Here is a 22,221-nt window from a genome sequence, read left to right on the forward strand (position 1 = left end):
AAAGCCTAATGGGGCATCTTACTTTTGGATGTGCAATCTTGAAAAGGAGAAAAGATCTACTTATTCATGTTGCTTCCTCTTTCATATTCTATAATATGAAACCATTTTAATTCCAAAATTGGAGTCCAAATCACACACTCACAGAGATATTCGCACTCCACTAAATGTATGTAACCTCCATAGCCATATGTTACTTTTCCTCTTCCACTATCAATGCAAATTACCACTTCTCTTAACTTTCCATAAGACACTAAGTGCAAAAAATAGGCCAAAACACAATTTGAAAACCAAGCCACAACCAAAGGAATTTATTCATGTGTTGAATGCCCATTAATTTATTTCAGTCCAAATGTATTGTGTTTCTTTGTTTCGGCTTGCCATAACTACTAAATGCCAAAAACAAGCTACATGAAGACCCATGCTAGAATTGGGAGAATAATTAAAGTAAAGCATATTTGGAGGTCAAAAAATATTCTATTCACAAACAAGTCATCAAAATTAATTCATTTTCTAGTAATCAACTACTTTGATTTTTTGTTTTGGGGCTATTGACTTACTACTTGGAGTAAGTTGTTATTTTTAGAAAAATTTGAAAAATGGATATGACAACAATAATCTAGATCTCATAAAAATATGCTCTGCCTCATGTTTTTTCCTCTTGACTTATTTAAATATTTACATGATCACTTCCAAAATCTTGAGCTCCCATAAGCGAATGAACAAGTACAATCATCTCTCTACATTAACCTAAGTGCAAAAACATCAACACCACCATGCAATATTAGACCAATTGGGACATATTATCTAATTACTTATTTGTTAGGTCCTTTAATTATTTTTCTCTTAAGTTGGATTTAGGTGCCTTTTATTCAACTATATATTTTTTTCTAGCTTTAGTTCAAGTGCAGTTGAGCTTAATTTAGCTACTACTTTGCGTTTCTTTAATTCTCTTCAATTTAGGATTAGAGAATCTCTTGATTATATAAATAAATTCATTCATTCATTGCAATTGTATCTCTCCAATATAATTTGTGCAATCAACAAGCTTTGACAATGATAATATAGAGGACCTTGACCATATTAGAATCTTGTATATTACACTAAATTGAAGACCTATCTTCACAGTCATATTTCTCACATTGAGATTACATCTCTATCATCTTTATCGTCTATTATTTTTTAAGCCCCATTGATTTAGTTCATCAAGTAATTGTTCTTCTAAACATAGCTACTTGGGATTCATATCTTGCAAAGATATGAACCTTATTTTTGGAATCTCATGTTGCAAATATAGATGATTATTTTTAGGACATTCATCTCCTCTTTGTTGATAGATACATCAATATTGTTAGTTCATTTGTATCACCCATGGATCTTGGTCTTCACCATCTTTTACAAAGTTCAAATTTGTCACCTCCTACATTGATTGGGTATTGTTCCTATTGGTTTGTGACATCATTATATATCCTAAACAAAGAAATATTTGAATAGTTTCCAATGACACATGCAATTTGGATTTGGATTACCCCATTTTCCAGTTTATAGGACTTGTTTCTCTTATCTCTATTGTATTTATTTCTTTCGAAGAGGATCATACATGTAGTTTGTAGGCAATGTATTGTATTTTTCCTTTAAACATTCATGATTATCACATAAGATACTTCTTTATTAGGGGGATTTCCCATGATTTTCTCTCTCTCATTAGGGGGGCATATTGAGTCCTTCATGCTTGGCACACATACCTTCTTTTCATTGCATCTCTCACCTTTGGAGAGTGATTTTTTCCCATGTAATTTTTCTCCCTCTCTATTTACAGAAACCTTATTGGTTTGAGTTGAGTTAGTTTCCACATGAGTACCTAATCAAACCTTCATTGTTGGTACTAATTCATGCAAGCTTATTGCATTCACCATTATCTTTTATCTTTACCCTAAGTTTATCTTAATAGGGGGGGGAGCGATGGTGTTAGAGAAATTAGGAAATACTTTAATTATTTATTAATTTGGTCCTTTAATTGATTTTTTTCTTAAGCTAAACTTTTGTGCCTTTTATCCTATTAAAGTTTTCTTCTCTAGATTTAGTTAATATTGTTCAGCTTAGATCTTACCTTAAATTTCTTTAGTTCTCCTAAATTTATGATTAGGACATCCCTTGCTTTCTATAAAGAAAGCTATTCATTGTAATTCTATCTCCTATTTCATCAATGCAATTGATACAGTTATAGGGTTTTTATCAAGCATTTTAACTTTCCTTGATTTCAGCATATGATAGATGTTTTTTTTGAAGATGATTCTTGGATCTTGTAGTTGTTTTAACAACTCCTACATGAAAGTTATATACTACAAATGCTTTCCATCAACATTGTTTAAAATATAAATATAGTTATATTCATTAAAGTTATGATTGAATCAATGTTCTAGAGTAGTGTTTGATTTCATGGTACTAAACATTAACAAAATTAGTCAATCAGTAAAATAAACTAATACCACTATGTAGTTATTAACACGAGCTCTTTAATGATCATAAAATTGGCATTATGGATTGTTGCTATTGTTGTGTGCAATGATGCCAAATTTATGGAGAGATGTATGAATCTAGTATTGTAACTAATGAAAAAAAAGTATTAGAGATGTGTTTAATAATGTGCATCTGAGAGATGTGCTCAGCTCCATTAAGTGACAAGTTATGGGAAGCCAAAATATGAAAGAAAGAGTATTTGAAGTTAGATATGTAGGAAAGAGTATTTAAGTTTTTTATTGGGCAATTAATTCTTGTTATGATGTTTAGTGATGTTGAGAAGTTAGTATGTTGTATATACAAAAGGTGACAAGTATGAAAAGTTGGTATATGCAAGAAAATGTATTTGAACTCATTATGAGAGAATGTTTTGCATTACTTTGCATAAGAAGTTAATGTCTTTCATTCTTTTTGTTATAAAGTATGGTCTATGGATGTTGCACAATCCGTTTTCCTTGCCCACAAAAGTTTAGAGGTTAGAGCTTTTTGTTTTCTCAAAACTAAGGCTAGTTGTTCATAGTTGTCAAGACATGTTTGGAGAATGCTCTGCATTTCTCTACATTGATGTTTGTAGGTGTGTGGTTTGGTGGCCATAATTCTAACATTTTTGTAGTGCCCCATTTTAGATATCTTATATTGGTTTTCTCCACCAGTGAATTATGTTGTTTCAAGTGTATATTGTTGCCAGTATTGGTCTCTCGTAGACTTAGTAGATTGTGGTGATTTGAGTTATGACCCATTGGTTCAAAAATGTCTTTAAAGGAGAGTGAAGAAGTTGAAGTAGATCTTGCTGTGACATGTTAAGATCCACATGGAGTTATGTGCATCACATATCTTTTTTGGGCTGGCCAGTTAATGCATTCCTATGCTTTTCTATACAATAAGTTTGGTGTCGACTTTGGAGAGTGTTGTAGTACATGTGCTTTGATGAAATCATTTATGGAAGACATGTTATGATGTGCTTAGTCCCCTTTATCTTCTAGGGTGAACAATATTTAATGAATTATTCAAAAATAGAAATATTACTCAATTTACAAATTCACTGTGAATACTTCTAAAACATCAAGATCCTCCAACACATTATCCATCTACCAAGAATGTGTACACACATCCCATGCCATGCTTCATATACACACTCCTTAAAAAAGCTCAATATAATGACAAAAATAAAAACCCAACTAACCAAGCTTAACCACTAAACATTTTCTTGCTTTTATAGACTCAAACCCTCTCAAATGTAGCCAAGTGGTAAGGTAAAACCACGCGACTCAAAACCTTAGTGCGCAAAACTAACCATACTTATTCCACTCAATGAATTCTATCTTTGAGAGAAAATAAAAGATATTGTTGGGTGCAAATTTTCTTCATCTAGGTTATCTTGAGGTGCTGAAAAAAATGTATAAAAAGCTTGCACTTGATGTTTTATGCTTTATTTTTGCTCCATTTCATAAATAAAATTGGAACCTACTTATGAACCACTTGTCCTCTTATGATGAGAACTTTCACATTATATCAAGAAGTGTACATCAATTCCAACACACCCTATTGAGATCACCTACTATACAAAATTCAAAATTTCACTTGCAGGAGCTCTTAGAGTGTTGGGGGAAATACCCCTTGTATAATTGCAAGAGTGCCTCCAAATCCTTTTGCTTCTCATATTTGATCTTTTCCCCATAGCCAATGACATGATTGAAGCTTTTCTGCATGTGCCACTCTTAGAACTCATAATCCCATGTTCCTCACCGCCAATTTGGAGGTGGCAAAATTTTTCATAGGGGACACTCCACCTCTCCCTTATGTGGGGGCATACCCTTCAAGTGGGGTGTGCAAGGTGTTAGAATCTGAAAAGATTAATAAACCAGAAAACTAGTGCAAAGAGTAAATATCTAAACTATGAATGCAAATGATACAAAATCAAAATAGCATCATAGAGTTAGTCTCCAAGAGAGTAATGCAAATGCTTGAAGCAAAATAGCATTAAGAGGATGCAAAAATAAGAGATACAAATACAAGCCAGGTAGCATGCTTATATAGGCTAGGAAGAGGGAGGAGGTGGCAACACCAACCAATGAGGAGCAACCATCTATCGAACTAAAGATAGCAAAGTATCTTCCCAAGATAGCTAATGGATGCTCACATGTAGGAAGGTGACACCTCACAACCATTCACCTAATAAGACATGCTTTATTAACCTAAGCGAGATTATTAAAAGTGTAGGAAATACCTAGCAAAATAAAAAAAATAAAAAGCTACACTAACACCCCCCCATAAGCGAAGCTTAGGTGGATGTAGAAATGGGTCCCGGCAACGAGGCCATGTTAGGTACCCAAGTACAATGCAAGAAGATGCAACCTCTGAAAGTGGGGAAAGAGAGAAAAGCACAAGGGAAAAACCCTCCCCCAAAAAGAGGTAAGAACCTAGTGAAGAACTGAAGAAGTCTCCCACTAGGGAAATTGTCCCCTAAAACAGGAACAAGGAGTGATCATGAAGAAGCAACATCATTGAAGCATGAAGAACCACAAAACTCTGTCAAAATGCTGATCTGTAGAACCCCCATGGAAATAGAAGGCACGAACCATCAACCAAAGGAACCTCCATGGAAATAGAAGGCACAAACCATCAACCAAAAAAGCATAGAACAACAATATAACCTCCCCTTAAGGTAGGTGAGGTGACAGGCAGCTGAAAAGATGGGCCAAAAATCTCCTACAACACAGGAGCCAAACACATCGAGAGTGAGGTACAAACACAAATAAAGGCATGTGTCGTCGACACTGCATGAGGAATTAGAGAAAGAGGGCCTATAAGCGGCAAACAACTATCCCCCCCATGGCACTTTATGTAATAGTGCGAGTACAATGAATCACAATGATGAAAAGGATCCCGAATCGCAAGAGTGGCACTTTATCTTAGTGCGTTGCATAAAGATGCTTACAGTGAATATCAACAATGATCAAAAAAAATATAAGGCTGAAACAACAGAAGGTAAAGCCCAACATGAAGCAACTGAAGCAACAAAATTGATCTCCGGAACTGAAACAAACAGAATATCCACCAGAATGCTAAAATGCAAAAGATTGAATAGGATGTGTCTGAAATAGAATCTGGAACAACAACTAGCATCAATGGAAAGAGCATAGAAAGGGCTTTCCAATGATATAAAGAAGTCCAAAATCAGAGATCGGAAGCTCAAGATACACCTCCCGGAGTGCAAAATAGAACATCCGGCTTTGACTGCCATAACAGGCAACCAAACTACATCAAAAATAAAAAAAACCTATACCAACATCTCCGTCTCGGAACCAGCTTTCCGGCGCTTCTTTCGGATCGAAAAAATACCTCTGTATGCAAAAGTTATGGCCAAAAAACCAAAGGTAGGTCCAAAAAAGAATTTGAAGGAGAGTGCAAGCAAGGCTGATGACGTCAGCAATTTAGGGCATTAAATTTGACGGCTAGACAGCCGTCGCCGCAAAAAGGAGTGCCACGTGGTAGTATGGACGATGTGGCAGGGGTGACGTGGCAGGGGTGACGTGGCAGGTCCACATGGCAGTGTGCCACGTGGCACCCATGCCACGTGTCACCCCCGCAGTGGCTGCAATGGCTGACGCAGCGGCTGCAGAGCTGTCGGGCTGAGCGGAGGCTGCCGGGGCGGCGGAGCTACCGGCGGAGGTGGCCGCAGGGCGGCGGACGAGGAGGAGCCGCCGGCGGAGGGCGGAGGACCGGAGGCGGCCGGGCCGCGGCTGAGCTCGGGCGGCGCTGCCTGCTGCGGCCGCTGCGGGCTGCGCGGTGGCGCCCGAAAATTTAAATTTTTGATGCCGAAAATCGTCCGTACGATCCGTACGGAAGCCCTGCAACCAAAATTTTTTTGCCTCGTGGAGCTCTGTCTCCAAAAACGACAAGTTTTATATGAATCCTAACTGCAAACGGCCTTCCGGATCCAATGGTGATGTTCGTTTGGGCCCAAAGTGCTCGGAAAATTCGCTGATCCCCTGATTTGAAGAAAAATTGCATTCAAATCTGTGACTGCCAACGGAGAGGGGTATGGCTGTAGCTTTGCATGCTTGATTCTTAAAAATATACAGCTGCATGCAAAATCTAAAAGATACCCAGATGGTTTTTCGGGGCTGCGAACAAAACCCAGAAAGTGTTTTTTGTCAAAACTTTTCTGATTCTCAGGATCATCCAAAGATGCAAGAGAAGAGCATACTTCGTTTTTCAAAAAACTACAATAAAGTTTATTTGCCCCCCCCGAATCTCTTAAATAAGGAAACTAAAATCTACTCTTGCACATAAAAAAGCTCTGATACCATGTTAGAATCTGAAAAGATTAATAAACCAGAAAACTAGTGCAAAGAGTAAATATCTAAACTATGAATGCAAATGATACAAAATCAAAATAGCATCATAGAGTTAGTCTCCAAGAGAGTAATGCAAATGCTTGAAGCAAAATAGCATTAAGAGGATGCAAAAATAAGATATACAAATACAAGCCAAGTAGCATACTTATATAGGCTAGGAAGAGGGAGGAGGTGGCAACACCAACCAATGAAGAGCAACCATCTATCGAACTAAAGATAGCAAAGTATCTTCCCAAGATAGCTAATGGATGCTCACATGTAGGAAGGTGACACCTCACAACCATTCACCTAATAAGACATGCTTTATTAACCTAAGCGAGATTATTAAAAGTGTAAGAAAAACTTAGCAAAATAGAAAAAATGAAAAGCTACACTAACACAAGGTGTACTCTTTTTTGTCATTATGACAAAGAAAAAAAAAATGAGGTTGCTAATTAAAAAAGGGTGGTACATCTTGAATGACAGCCCAAGAATGATTAAGATCCTCTTCTACCACCCACTTCAATTGCTTTAACTACTTAACAACAATTGCTTTAACTACTTAATGACTTATATATATTGTTTGGTCTTTAGATTTAACCCATCTTTTCATTTCTAAACTTTACCCATGTGTTTCTTATTTCTCTAAACACTACCCATTTAAGCATCCCCTACTAAAAGAATAATATACCATTTAACTATAGTCAAAGATTAAAACTTTGTGCCTAAACACTCGTTTCCCCTATCTTATGGATTAAAAATCTTACAAGGAGAATAGTGTTTTTTCCCAAACTTCTATCCCCCATGGGAAAATTTACGTTGCCATTAGCGCTCCTACATGAGTAAAAACCACATTTTAACGCGGGCGATTCGAACCTTGGACCAGTGTTGACGGATTTACCTTGTCAACAGTGATTCAACCACATTTGTAACGCCGAAAGAAAAAAAACCACATTTTAACGCGGGCGATTCGAACCTTGGACCAGTGATGACGGATTTACCTTGTCCACAGTGATTTATTACATTGCCTAACGCTGTATATAATGGTGTCTATCAACGCCAAACCTCTGGAATAAATCTGCTCCGTTCCCTGCCTCAGATATTTCTGTTTAGTATCGGCTAGAATTTTTATCCGCTAAGACGATGCCAAAGTTCCCCATACACGCAACAGTCCACGTCGTCTGTACACTGTCCACGTGGAAGCACGAGCTTGCCAACGTGGCATGGACTGAGCGAAATTTGTGGCTGGAATTTCGTGAGGAGTTTAGTGAGAACGGCGACATATGATTAGGAATGTTGTGTGCAGGTATTTTCAGGTGATGTATGTTAGAATGTATCTACTCCAGCCCTTACCGGTAATCAGGCGCTTCTCCACATGTCCTCTGTTCTCCATTGATTTCTCCGCCAAGCCTCGCAGATACAATTTCATAGTTCGCTCTGCTAACAGAAAGGATTCTGCTTCCAACAGTGATGATAGCAACGCAAACAAAGGTGTGTTTCAAATTTTAGTTGAATTCAGTTAGTTAATAGATTTTATAATTCTGCAGAATGAGTTCAGTGTGCGCTTGTCGAATTATATGAAAATGTTTCGTTTCCTTCTTGTTAAACCCAAATTAGGGTCTCTGTCACATCGAACTGATGAAACTCTGGATGTGCTTTGTAAAGGACCTGTAAAATTTGTAAAGGAACTTCAATTTTGGGACTTTAGCGAGATAAAAACATTCGGTCATTTTGGATTTTGAATGAGGCGAAAAAATTATCTGAGATGAATGAAAGATAGATTTCGATTATGTTCATAAGGCCGAAGTAGTCTATAGGATCCAGGAATAGCACACACCCTGAAAACAGGGCACCCAATTTTTTTAACAATTTGCAAACTCCTGTTTTGATCTGCCTTTGACAGGGAATCTTGATCAACAGGCTTGCTATTTTGTCCAGCTTAGTTTCCTCCAACAAATTCCTCACATGTTCTGAAGAAGAGTATTCACGAGGGATATGCCTATATGATAACCGGCTTTTAAATCTAGAATGAATAACTATTAATTACAAATATTTCAAAAATAACAAGGCCCGCAAGGTATTTGAGAAACTACAGGAATGCTACTTTGCCAAAGAGGGAGAATGGTAAAAATATAAGCATTAGTGCCAAAGCCAACGACTAACTTTGGAAAAAAATTCTTTTACCAAAAACCTGATTTTGTTATCAAATTCTGGCTTTGTTGACAAACTGTAGAATCTCTTGATCAACCTGTTCAGCTAGCTTGTATCCTGTGTAGTACAAGGTCAAAACCAAAGGAAGTATATGACAACAACTATGTTTAAGTGAAGGTAAAGATGATGTGGAAGTGGAAGTGTAAATCCAGATAGTAAAATATTTGCAAAGAAACAACATAGAGAATGAAATGGAATAACAAAATATCACACAAGACACTAACCCAGATGGTAAAACTTTGACTAAACCTCAATGAAGCATCAACAGGGCAAGCAGTCAGTACTCTTATTGCTCAGAGAAAACAATTATAATCTTCAACAACCGCTGCTACCACAATTGCTCTTGCAATCTTCAATTCACGATTGCTCTTGGTAACTACAATTCTCAACTCTTTTAACTGCTCTTGCAATCTAAAATCTAGATTTTCTCTTGCAATCTACAATTTAGAATTGCTCTTGCCTTCTACAATTTCCAACTCTTACTTTTCCTTAGGAGACAAAGTATATATATTATACATATAATGTTTCCAAGATAACAGAAAACACTAGACGATTTTCAAATCTTGCTTTCGTTAAGGCAGCAAAGTATATAATATTTTCAAGATAACAAAAATCATTGGACAGAGAAAAACAGCTTTTTTTTTCCTTTAAAGAAACTAACAATTTGTCCTTAAAGGACATAATTATTATTTTTTAAAAATGATTTTTTGTTTTTTTTGTTTTTTTGATGAATAGTCCTTTCTCTATTAAATAAAATCTATGTTACATATTCACAAAAAAGGGATGGGGGATACAAGATCACCCTGCGAGAGTCCACACGGCACAAAGCCAGAAACAACTAACAACCATTCACTAAAAATAAAAACATATCTGCCCTCAGGTGGCCAGAGCAGTGCCAACCGAGGGAGGAGGATTTTGCCGATCATGAAAACCCCAATAATTTGCAGGGTTGGAGGGAGGCTCAGGAGGAGCCCACCCGTCATCAGCAGCAGCATCTTCTTCTTTATCTTCTCCCTCCATTGTGGGAGGCAAAATGGCCAGGTCTAGGTGGGGGAAGGAGCACCTGGGATCAGAGGCAAGAGGAACTAGCCAGCCAGCAGAGGTAGGAGCAGCAGGAGGAGCAACTGGGAACCACCCCGAGCCACGTCATGGAGAGGCTGAGCGGGGGTGCTGAACATTCCAGCCACTAGGAGAGCAAAGTGGGGCCTGGGAGAGAGGCATCTACGAGCGGGCTGAAGAGCTATGCGACAGCACCCACGGGGTGGAATCACAATCCAACAATTTCTACCTTGACAACAATTTACCAAATACCTCCTCATGCCCAACCAAGGTGTAGGCTTTTTAGACTTCCTATTGAAATATCAAGATACGTCTCTAATCATGAGAACTCCAAGTCTCACTTAAGTCTCCAAGTATCCATGAGCACCTCTAACCAACCAATGTAACAACCCCTTTTTCTGGGTCTTAGCTAACAACTTTCATATCAGTGAACACAATTACTTTTCCATATTCATGAGCATGAGAAGGCAAGTAAAACAATATATATATGCCATCATAACTAACCATTACCTAATGGAAAGAGTGATCATTATCTGCTAAAAAGATATGCTACTTTTCAAATGAAAATATGTTACTTTGCATATTTAGATGGAAGAAAACCAATAGTTATACTTGAAGAAAATAACAGATTAAACGATATTAACCATTTAACATATCTTCAATATGAAATTGCAATTTTGTAAAAGTAAAATACCTATTACTAGCAGATATTTGAATGCATATCATATCTTTGTTTGGTGCAAGCCTTGACATCTGATGGAGAGGAGAAGCATTGCCAAGGGCTTAACCTCCCAATCGTGGACCCTTAAGTATCCCCACACAATCTCAAATGAGAAAGGCCCTCCCTACCTTGGGATTAAGCATGGGACACCATTGTCCAACCTCTGTGCAACCTGGTGATAGAGTACCAATCTGCTGCTTAACTAGACAACAAGATCTAAACATTGGACTAGCATGAGTTGACTAGTTAATCTAGATTGATTACATTCATTACTTGTTTACTGATTTCATTCTCTTTATCCTATAGGGTTAGCCCACTTTTAATGATTACCAATTCACTCCCTTCATCTCGACCTTACTGGTTGTCCTAGATGAATATCTGAGGTAAAGTTCTAAACATTGTTTAATTGCTTAAGGCTTGACAAAAAGATTCATGCTACTTGCATATGTATTTCTGATCCTCCTTGAGGGTGCTTCCCTAATCTCAGAGACATATGAAGGAATGTACTTGTATAAGCTGGCATTGGAATGGAGTTTTTTCTAAGTTGTTGATTCAGGTTCGGCGACAGATTCGACTTCAAGGTTCAGGTTCATGGCTTTTGGTAATCCTTTTTTCCCCATTTGGGTACGTGAGTACACACACACACACAAGAGAAACATGCTTAGTTGCAAAACAAAGTCATTTCATACTATGAATAATTGTTGCTTGATCATTGATCAATGGCAAATGTCCATGATAAATATTAAATACTCGCTCATTAATCTATCTTCGTGATTGTAAAGAAAATCATACATTGAATTACTAAATTGCAAAACATAGACTAGTTCATCAAATAATAAAGTTTGAAACATAATGATAGATGACAAATGTTTAGTAGTTTATCAATGATAATAGTGTCAAATGCCCTTCAAGGGTCAAATGGATCATCATAAAATGAGGGATCAATGGCTTCATCCCCAACTGCAACTATATCTAGATCCTCATCATTGGAACCCAAACTGGTTCAACTAGTCCCATATGCTGCTATATCATCCTTCTCCTCCTCAACATGAGAGATCAGATGAGTAAAATGTTTTTTATTAGGTCCCTTTTAGAGTTGCATAATTTTTTTTTTTTAAAACACTCTTTAAAGTTGTTTTATTTCACATTTTGGACCCTACTGCCGCGGGTCCTGGGTTTGCCGTGGGTTCGCTCCAGCAAGGACCCGGGCGAACCACAGTCCAAACTAAGGACACTGCCTAGACCTGCAGCAAATCCGGACGCGAATCTGGACCCATGCAGATCCAAACCTGAATCCAGGCAATAGGGGACGAATCCAGCTTCTTAGAACTTTTTAAAACACAGTTCTATAATAAAGTCTATATTATGATATGATTTAATACTTCAAATATGAGATAGCGTTCTGCAATGAAAACAATATTCCATTATGATTTCCATGATCTGTTATGGCTTCAACATTCTGATAAACAATTGATATTTTGCTATGAATTAGTAGTCTGATATGTTATCAATATTCAACTATGAAATCAAAGTTTAACTTACTCATTCGGGCTGTACTTGATCTTCAAGACTTACGCTAATACACAACCTGACAATGATCACTGCCTTCAAGAGAGTTCCTTGCACTTGCAGACTTTGAACTCCAAGCATTGGAGACCTATGACACTTGCAGGCAGTAAATATGCTTCTAATATCAGAGGTGCTTGCACACAGTAACTATGCAGATCATGAAGCTATTGTGGCTAGAATGTGGATGCAATAACAAAGATTATTGTGGGTGGAGATGATGGCAGAATCATAGCTTCAATACATAGTAAAGAAAAATATGTTAATGGCGGTCTCCTGGGTAATGAACTCACCATGTATATGTTTGCTTCTCCACATGCTCAGTTATGGCAATAACAAGAAAAGGGTGGCAGAGAGAGTTACAAAGGAAACAAGAGCCCTTGGCTTAAGTGGTAAACATATAATATTTAATTTTGTCACCATGGTGACATAAGGCCCGATGAGATAATTAACAAAGTGGCTGCTCATGAAAAATATATAAGACTTTGGCCAAGGATGAAAGAAATAAAAAAATATAGTCTTAATATATAACATCATGGTATCTATGAATACCTATATATTTATGTACACATATACATGTACATGCATAAACCCCAATCTTATATTTCTTAAGTATATGTCAAATATCAAGTATGCATATACATTTTTATATATCTTTATTGGTTTGCACATATATACATATCTATTCATGTATAGATATTTAGGTATCATGGCATCGATATGTTAGGACGTGCCTTAAACACCAAGAGGCTCCAACCAAATAATTCAAATGATAAAGGTAACAACTTGTTCATATTTCAATTTATGCTTACTGATTTCGTTTATTACTAGGTGATATATAATTTAACTGGTTAGCTCATGGTCATTTAACGTACACTCTTGCCTACTTAGCCGTTTACCCTTAGCCTTGGTGGTTAAGACTTGTACCTATTTGCCCAGTGATAGGTGGTGCCCCCATGCCCAATTCCTTTCTGGCAATGCTGCCCCCCTTTTGACGTGCTCTTGCAAGAAAAATAAATTCTCCACGATAATATCATATTCCTCTATATAATCACAATTACCATAACACATTATTCATAAACCATCATAATGGCTAACCACCATTTCACTTCCTCTGAATTTATGAAGGATAATTGACTTCCCAATATTTCAAGGTAACATTATAATAACATCATAACAACTAACTAAAATGTTCCTCTTAATATGAAATTATAATGATTAACTACCTTACCATTTGACATGATGATAACTAATTTTACCTGTCAACTAATATCACATGAAACCTCAACGGCTATATGAACATATTTAAATTGAACCAAAAATTGGGATGTAACAATCAATCCTTGCTAAGCTTCAAAATGCAATATTGCACTCTCATAAAGCTCCCAAGAAAATGCCAACGTACTCAAAATCCTCCAAAATGAAGATATATGCTCCAAATGAATGTATCATGCTGTCAAGAGAAGTCGTCATGCAAAAACTCTAATGCGTGATCAAGAGTATACCATGGTACAACACCAAACCATCTTTCAAACTAAGGAAAACAACTTCTAGAAACAGGAAAACTGCTAAACCTATCATGTTGTCCATGAGCATTAAGTCATAGATTAGCCAACTCCACAACTCACATGCAACTGGGCTTATCTTCAAGTGCTTACATATTCATATAACCACGAGCTAAAACCATGAATCCAACATAAGCATTCCATCCTATAGTCCAAATAGCTGGTGTTTCTCCATATAACTATGATGTCAATAGCCATTCAACATGAACACCTTCTCACTGCTGTTGTTTCCTCTCTATCAATATTGTAAAGCCTCATCTACCAATTGTGCTAAGATTTCTCATATCCAGATCTTCCCAGTCTTCATTTGACATATCTGCAGGTTTCTTTAACTTTCCTCCCAATGCCTTGTGCAATCTTTGTTACACTAACAAATCATGCATCTCGAGCTTCTACAACTCAAATGTATTCTTTCTGTTACATTTCTCCACCCTTAACCTTGCATTCAGAAACTTTGCTATTTAATGTTGCAAAATCAACACCAAATTCTAACACAATCATTGCATGAATAATTGCTTAGATACCCTTTGTTGTGGAAGCAGAAACATAAACCTAGATGATAAAATATTCGCAGTGCAAATTGGTTGCAAAGAAACAAACATAGAGTGTAGAGTGGATAATAGAATATCACATAAGACATTGATTTACTTAGTTAAAAACCTTGACAAAACATTGACAGGGAAATGTATTGGTACTCTTATTGCTCAGAGAAAAGAATTAAAATCTTCAACAGCCATTGTTATCACATTTACTCTTGCAATTTGCAATTCACATACACTTGCACTTTGCAATTTACAATTCACAACTCACAACCTTATAAATTGCTTTGCAATCTACAATTCTCACCTCTTATCAACTGCTCTTGTAATCTACAATTTTCAACTCCTACTTTTCCTTCAAGGCAACAAATTATACATAATATCTTCAAGATAACAACCACCACTAAAAATAGAAAAATCTCCAATTTAGAGGATTTTGGTGGCAGTAATCCTCTGATCAAAGGATTTCCGCCACCTCCTTGGCTTAACTTTTCACACTTGAATTGCAAAAACTGCTTCATTAACCCTTCTCAATTGTTATTTCTTCCATTTTGTTGTACAGCCCTTCTTAATTGTTCATTTCAATTCAATATGGCATCACTTGGAGGGCTGAAATTTTAAAGTGGGAGGATTCCATGGTGGAATTCTTCGACTTGGAGACTTGAAAATTGTTACCACCTAAGACAAGTTAAAAGCACCTAAGACCATTGCTTAAACACAAAGAGGGACATCCCTATTTGTAATTGGGCAATGGCATGAAAACCTCACAACATCTAGCACCCACCCAAAGAATTGTTCCTTAACATTTCAAGGATAAAATTCATTTGAAAAACCAAGAACTTTTGATCAACTTCACTTTCACCTATCAAACAACTAGGAGATTTAATCAAAATGGAGGAAACCAAAAATTGAGCTAAGAGCCTTCATCCTCGATTTCTCGTGTGCAATTGTATATATTCCCCGCTCAGCCGGAACCTAGAAAGTTTCTTAGATCCATCAGGCATATTTTGATATCCTTACTCCAAAAGAATCCTATATAGAGCCTCACTTCCAATCAAGTGTCCATAGCCTCGAGGAGGTTATTGCTGCGGTTCACTGTGAGCATTGCTCTACCTTTAGTGACTTTTATTTAGTGGCACTGATAGAGGTATCTGCATGCCCAGAGCCAAATTTCTTCATTTTTATTTTCACTTTTGCATTTTTTTCTTTTCTTTCTCTTCTTTTGATATTGCTTTCTTTTTTCTTTAATCTTTTTTTTTGGTCTAGAAGCAATGAAACTTGTAAAGAGTTTGGAAAACCACAGTGGTGCTGGAGTAGGTGTATGATTTTCCCTAATCACAACTTTACTTCGGAAACTTCTAGAGAACTTGGAGCAATTAAGTGTGGGTGTAATGTCATAATTGAAAACTAATGTACATCAAAACACAACCATGATTCAGTCCAAATTTAGGGCAATCCTTTTCGCAAGATAAGATTATTAGGAACAACCTCTGATTCATGAGAACCTCATAGAGAGTTATCCAAGAAATAAACTAAACAAATCCATTGGGAGAAATGCTAGAGTGTGTTGTCTAATACCTTGCCTTTCTTACAAATTTGGATCCCTCTAGACTAACCAAAGGAAACAGCTAAACTAAAACAACTATACAGCTAAAGAAAATGACTACTTGGATCACACGACCCAAGACCAAACCTAAAGACTAACTCTCTAAGGAAAACTAAACTAAATGACTAACTGAGCCAGTAAAGATTTCAGATCAACTCACTCTATGCAAAGTACTCTCTTGGCTCCTAAGACAACTACTCTAACTAACAAGAAGGAAATCTATTCTAACCCTCTTGATCCAAGTGGTTCAAGACAAACCTAGTCTAATTATGTACAAGACTCCCAAAGGGACAACACTCACAAGAGCTATATACATTCTTGACTGGATACTGTTTCTCAAAATGCACAAGAGCAACAAGGTGTGGGTGATAGTTAGTTTTGCAAATTCATTTTTGTACTGAACTTTTTAAGTCACCTCACAGTCAAACTCGAGAAGTATATGATGCAAAATCAACAATTGAGGCAACTTATGAGATCCATGGTTAATCCATATGCAAGTTTTCTTTCCTAAATCTCCATAATCAAAATAATAACTTTTAAACTTTTTAACATTAGAAGCAAGGAAAGAAACAACTTTGTATGATTTGAATGAAGAATCTTGTCTAAGTCCCTGTTGATCATTCCTAGCTTCAGCGGGTCACTGTTGTTGGTGGATTCTCCCTTTGGCATCAACATTGAATTCATGGCTGGTCAAGAAAGGATCAATCTAGAAGTCAAGCCGTTGGAATATCACTTTAGGAAGCTTGTCATTGTACAACATGAACCGCACATCCTTTTGAAAATTCATAAGTGCATCTTCAAAAATCAAGTACTCCTTAACAATTTCTCCTTCAAATATCTCCTCAAGAAGGTTTAGCTGCAACATCAAATTGCAGTACCAACCTCAACTTTTCTTCATCTTCTTCTCCTATGGGGTTGCATGTAGATATTTCTTTAGGAACATCTTGCAATTCTTCATGTAGAGCCTCATCGAACATATCATCCTCAAAACTGATAGGAAGATCCTCAACCTCAATTTTGAGTGATAAAGTCTCAGGAGGTTGAAGTTGATGGTGAATCATGCCATTTGCAATAACATGATTATCTTGAAATACCTTTGTCAATGAATCAACTTATGTTATAATATCCTTTAGCACCCCCAAAGAATATGGTGGTGATGATGTTTTTGAGTTTCTTGTTAAATTGTTCTTCATTTTATGGATTTGCTTATAACAACTTGCATTTCCTTGTTCAACCTGTCCACTTGATTATCTTTTTCTGTAAGGGTGCTTGAAATTTCCTGCAACTCATCCTCAAGAATCTGACCTTGTAGCATGAGGGAAAGTTCACTGAGGATCGCTTCTTCAAACTTGTGATGATCTTCTTCTAGTCTTCATGATTTTGATCTTTGTCTAATACGTCTCCTCTTCCTTGGATGAAATCTATTGCTTCCTTGATTTTCTTGTCAATCTCTTCTCCTTGTGATTTAATGCATGAAATTTGATTCTCCACTTGATTATCTTGACATCATACTCAACTGTGCTACCTTGATGTAACTGATTTCCATTTTCGTCCTTTGGTTCCCAACTTGAGTGGTGATTGCCTTCTTTGTTTGAAATCCAAATTGAAGCTAAAAGAAATCTTTACCACCCCATTGATACTTCCTCATACCAACCCATTTGGAATTTGATTAAGTCAATGGTGTCTTGACAAGTTAGGCAAGTAGGATCCAAATTTGAAAGGCTATTCACCCTTTCCTCCATATCCATTTCTTGGTTTCCTATTGATATATTCTTTAAACTCAAGGAACTCTGCTTCTGAATTGACAAGTACTGCAAGTTCATACACTTGTGAAAACAAATTCTTCCTTGTAATGCCAAGCCACTCTCAAAAGGAACACTAAACAATGCATCTCCTCATGTTTAGCGGTACCATGTATCGTACACTGCCTGGATGTTGCAAGCTGAGATAATCCACATGGATGCAACCTCTTCTTCAAATCAAACCAAATTGGAAGAACATTAACTAGCCAATCCATTGAGAAAACTTTTACTTCCTTTTAGATTTTCTGATTTTTTAATTTTCTTTTGGATTTTCACTTCTTTCACTTTCTTTTTCTACTTTTCACCTTTTTTCCATATTTTTTGAGTTAAAGAGAGATCTTCCATCTCAAATATAACTTGAAAGTTCACTCTCTTTGATAACTTGATGAATGAACTTCGTTCATGCCCTCCTCCTGGTGCCAATTTTTGCTAATGTGAGTTTCGTTCCATCACAACATGTAGAATCAAATATACAATGTTTCAACGTGTAACATCAAACTTCCAATCCTCTTTTCAATAAAGTCATCTTTGCTAAGCTTGCAAAGATCATGAAATGGCTTCAAGGTTCCTTCTATAGTGGATACCTGCTTAGTGAAATAATGTGATTTGTAATCACTAAGGGGACTTATGCTATTTATTCAATGGATATCAACTATTTGCACTTCTAAAGGTTTAGCTTCACAATGTGCAAAGAGAATATAGTCTTTACTTTCCAACATCCACTTCAACTGAAAAAAACTTGCTAATCATTAGATACTTTTACGTTAACTAGGAATGTAAGGTGTTGGTGTTTTAAAATGAACTAAAACTACTAAGCAACAAAATGCTTAATACCAAGATGACAGTACTCATACAATCTAAAGACTAGCCAATTCTTGTTAACAATTGCATGAGCAAAGCATTTGGGTCCAACTTCAACAAAACCAAGGGTGGTTTTCTACTCTTCTGGCTCTGCAAAACCAGGGTGGGTATACCCAGGGATGATTCAAGACTGAGAAAACTGTATGAGGATTATTTCTAGTTTCATTCTGATTCTCATCTCAAATCCTCAAATACATACACAATTCTTGATAACTTGATAAACACATCCCATATAACAGATATGGCCAAAAATTCTTCTATAGATCTGCAAGTGCTCTCAACAAAAGTGGCTAACTGAAGCTAAAATATTCTATGCAGACAAGTACTGGCCAACTTTTAAGATCTATAGGAAACAAAAGTATATATAGTTGATTTAATTCTGCATTTTTGACAACCGTTTGTGACATATTCCTCTTTCAGCTGGATCAAATTTGTTCAGTGCCTAATCCATTGGGGCATAGAGTCTATTACAAATTTCTAGATCTAATTTGTTGCCTTACAACAAATTTTATCAGCAATTCTTATCATAATTTATCATTCAAAACCCTTTCGACTACTATAGCAACCTTATCACATTCACCAAAGCTTTTACTTAATCCATTGAATTAACAGCAGTGATAAACAGATATACAACCTAACTGGATTGCATTCAATTGCATAGGCTTTTAACTATACAACATCAAGATAAGCAAGTAATCAAAAGGAGACAAAGTTCAGAAAGAATTGATATGAGGACAGTTCAAAATTTGTATTCATTTTCCTTGAAAATTGTATACAATTTACAATAGACTCAGAATGACCTTCAGAAAGAAACACATTTCATTCTGTATTCATATATTCTCAAGATCTGATAGAAAAAATACATCACAAACTTGCTTTCAAAACATTGGACCAAAGACAGACTAAGCATATCACTTAGAAAAATAGAATTCAGACCACTCTCTAGCCCTGGAATCTCACTTAAATAGTGTGAGATGCAACAAGCTTTAGGCTAAGAGAAAATGACAGGTGTCCTTTATAAGAGGAAGACACAGACATTTGTCAAAAAGAAAAAGACTAACAGGAAGTTATGCCAATCACACATTCTCTTGCGAGCTTCTGTCTATGACCTCCTTTCGTTGATTTTGCTCCAACGGTGATTCTGTTGTATATGTAACTGCTAAGCTTGTCCTTGACAAAATCTATTCTGATGATTGCACTCTATCCTCGACCCGTGGGTTTTGTCAAGATAATTGCTTTGTGAAATTCATCTTTACTTCCCACTCTTCTCTGATCATGCCAGGCTTCAGAAATAGTGAAAAAATTACTTAGTGTGCAACCTTTGAGCACGGAGACAATGTGGCTGTCAAATATAACAAAATGGGTAACTTTTGATTCCCAACCACGTCTGCTTTCTTAACCACCTTTGACCAAAATTTGCCATCCACTGATACAAAAAAGGTGCATGCTAACAAAAAGCGAGAAAGACCATACCCGTGAGTATGAAATCTTCTTCATCTTCCTCAAAAACCATGCATAGGACCCCACACATTTCTGTTACCCTGGCATCAGGCTATGATATCGTGAAAATTTGTTTAAAGGATGATGTTACCGTTGAGAGGGCTGTTATCTTACCAGGTTCATTCATTATCCTTCTCAAAACCTTGGTTACTTGACTACGACATCTTACCACAGTTTCAAAAAGATGAAACTTTAAGAAAACACTCAGGATTACTAGTTAAAAATCCATATACTTCTACATGGGACAAAATACTTCTTTTGTGCAAACCAGTTTGAACCAGCACGCAGGATACTACAATCCCAGGCCCAAGTATTTTTACCTAGTAATCCCTCTGCTATCCACAACCCAGGATCTAATGAATTCTTTAGAACCATCCTTTGATTATACCATACAAGACTGAAAATTTTCGGAAACTATGGCACAAGAACTTACTTGGAATTTTTTGCTTTTCATAAGTCTGCAATTTATCTTTGAATCAATCACTTCACCCTCGTGCCAGATTTATCTCAATCCTTGCAGTAATTATCTTCGTTCAGAAAAGATTTCAAAATCTCTATTCGTGCAAGGTAAAACTGGAAAAATCTTGCCTGTTATACTTTGTTATTAACTTCACATGCGAAGCTTTTCACATCTTATTAATGTGCAGAGTGCCACCACCTTCAGCATTTAAACCTGCGTCGTCGATCCTATGACATCATATGATCAAGGAATGAAAACTAGGCTGACTTAATATTCCTTTTAGCATGCTAGCAGTCAAACCAATAAAATGCCTCCATCTGTATCTTTCCTTCAAAGCTGGCGTTTGAAACTTGGCCCACGGATGACCAAGGACACGTGACATCGATTTGTTAACTCGCTATAATTATCTTTCGAGCACTTTCCATAGTGAACTAATGATAACCACTGATCTTGCTTTGATCGTATGGCAAATATTCGAAATGACTTTTTTAAGAAAACAATGGTGGGTCCCTCGCTTGTTAACTTGCTATACTTATCTTTTGCACATCTGTTCATAGCGAGTTAACGAGCACCGTCGATTAGCACTTGATCTTGTGGACAACAACTTACTGCAACAGTGGTGGGCCATCGTTCGCTAACTCGCTATGCCTATCTTTCATGTGTTTTTCCATAGCGAATCAATAATGGCCTTTGATCCTGGTTTGATCTGACGATCAGAATTCATTGTGTGCTTCATACATAGGGAGTGGGGCCATATACTGTTGCGGCTGAGATGGCTGAACACGTTGGCACGCACATGTACTCTTTTTTATCTGTTAATGACATCATGGGTTCTTGGCCTTGCCGAGTTTGTGATCTTCAAGTGGCTCGCCATATCGCTACCGGCAAAAACACCAAATATTCGGCTAGCGACCTCCCAATAGACAGACGCCGGAAAATACTCCACTTGCGTAGCAATAGAAGCAAAATTTGCAGAAGATTTTCTTCGGGATTCACAAAATCACTTCCTGCTATAAAAGAGCGTCGTATTTTCCAATGATCGGGTCCTTGCTAAGTCGCTATCGTGAAAGTGGTGCTTTATTCCGGCTAGCGATTATAGCTACCTTTGACGGATTCTTATTTCCGGTGACAGAAACAAAATGCACATTAATTGAAAATCCTATCAATTAATGCTGGTGTCATAAAAGGTGGCCATGCTATGATGTCCCTTTTTTAGCATTCATAGCATGATGTTGTCGTTAGCCTATTTCCCCACGGTCCCGTAGGCTAACCAGGACATTAAAGGGGCTTAGAGGCCATTTGGCCTAGATAATTTCAGTTGCAGGTCTTTCTGAGGGGTTTTGAGGCAACTTTGGGCATACCTACTATTTATAGTAAGTCATTTTGGGCATGGGTGGACATCCAGTGGCAGCGGTATGTCGATGGTAATTGTTTAAAATCGGCAAGAAGACTTGTTTATCATTGATAAGATTTG

At 36.9% G+C, this 22,221-nt stretch overlaps 1 protein-coding gene across 1 annotated transcript in view; it reads left to right on the forward strand.

Moving 5' to 3' along the window:
• Positions 1-7,725: 7,725 nt before the first annotated feature.
• The window catches only part of LOC149576038 (2,3-bisphosphoglycerate-independent phosphoglycerate mutase), a 29,436-nt gene continuing 14,940 nt past the window's right edge, over positions 7,726-22,221 (forward strand). The window contains exon 1 of the mRNA XM_089816164.1: positions 7,726-8,348. Coding sequence (XP_089672290.1) covers positions 8,141-8,348 — 208 coding nt within the window. The 5' untranslated portion in view covers positions 7,726-8,140. The remainder of the gene's footprint in view (positions 8,349-22,221) is intronic.

The sequence above is a fragment of the Cupressus sempervirens genome, chromosome 1 (genome assembly GCF_028749045.1).
Source record: "Cupressus sempervirens isolate cs-2001-9-10 chromosome 1, ASM2874904v1, whole genome shotgun sequence".
NCBI lineage: Eukaryota > Viridiplantae > Streptophyta > Pinopsida > Cupressales > Cupressaceae > Cupressus > Cupressus sempervirens.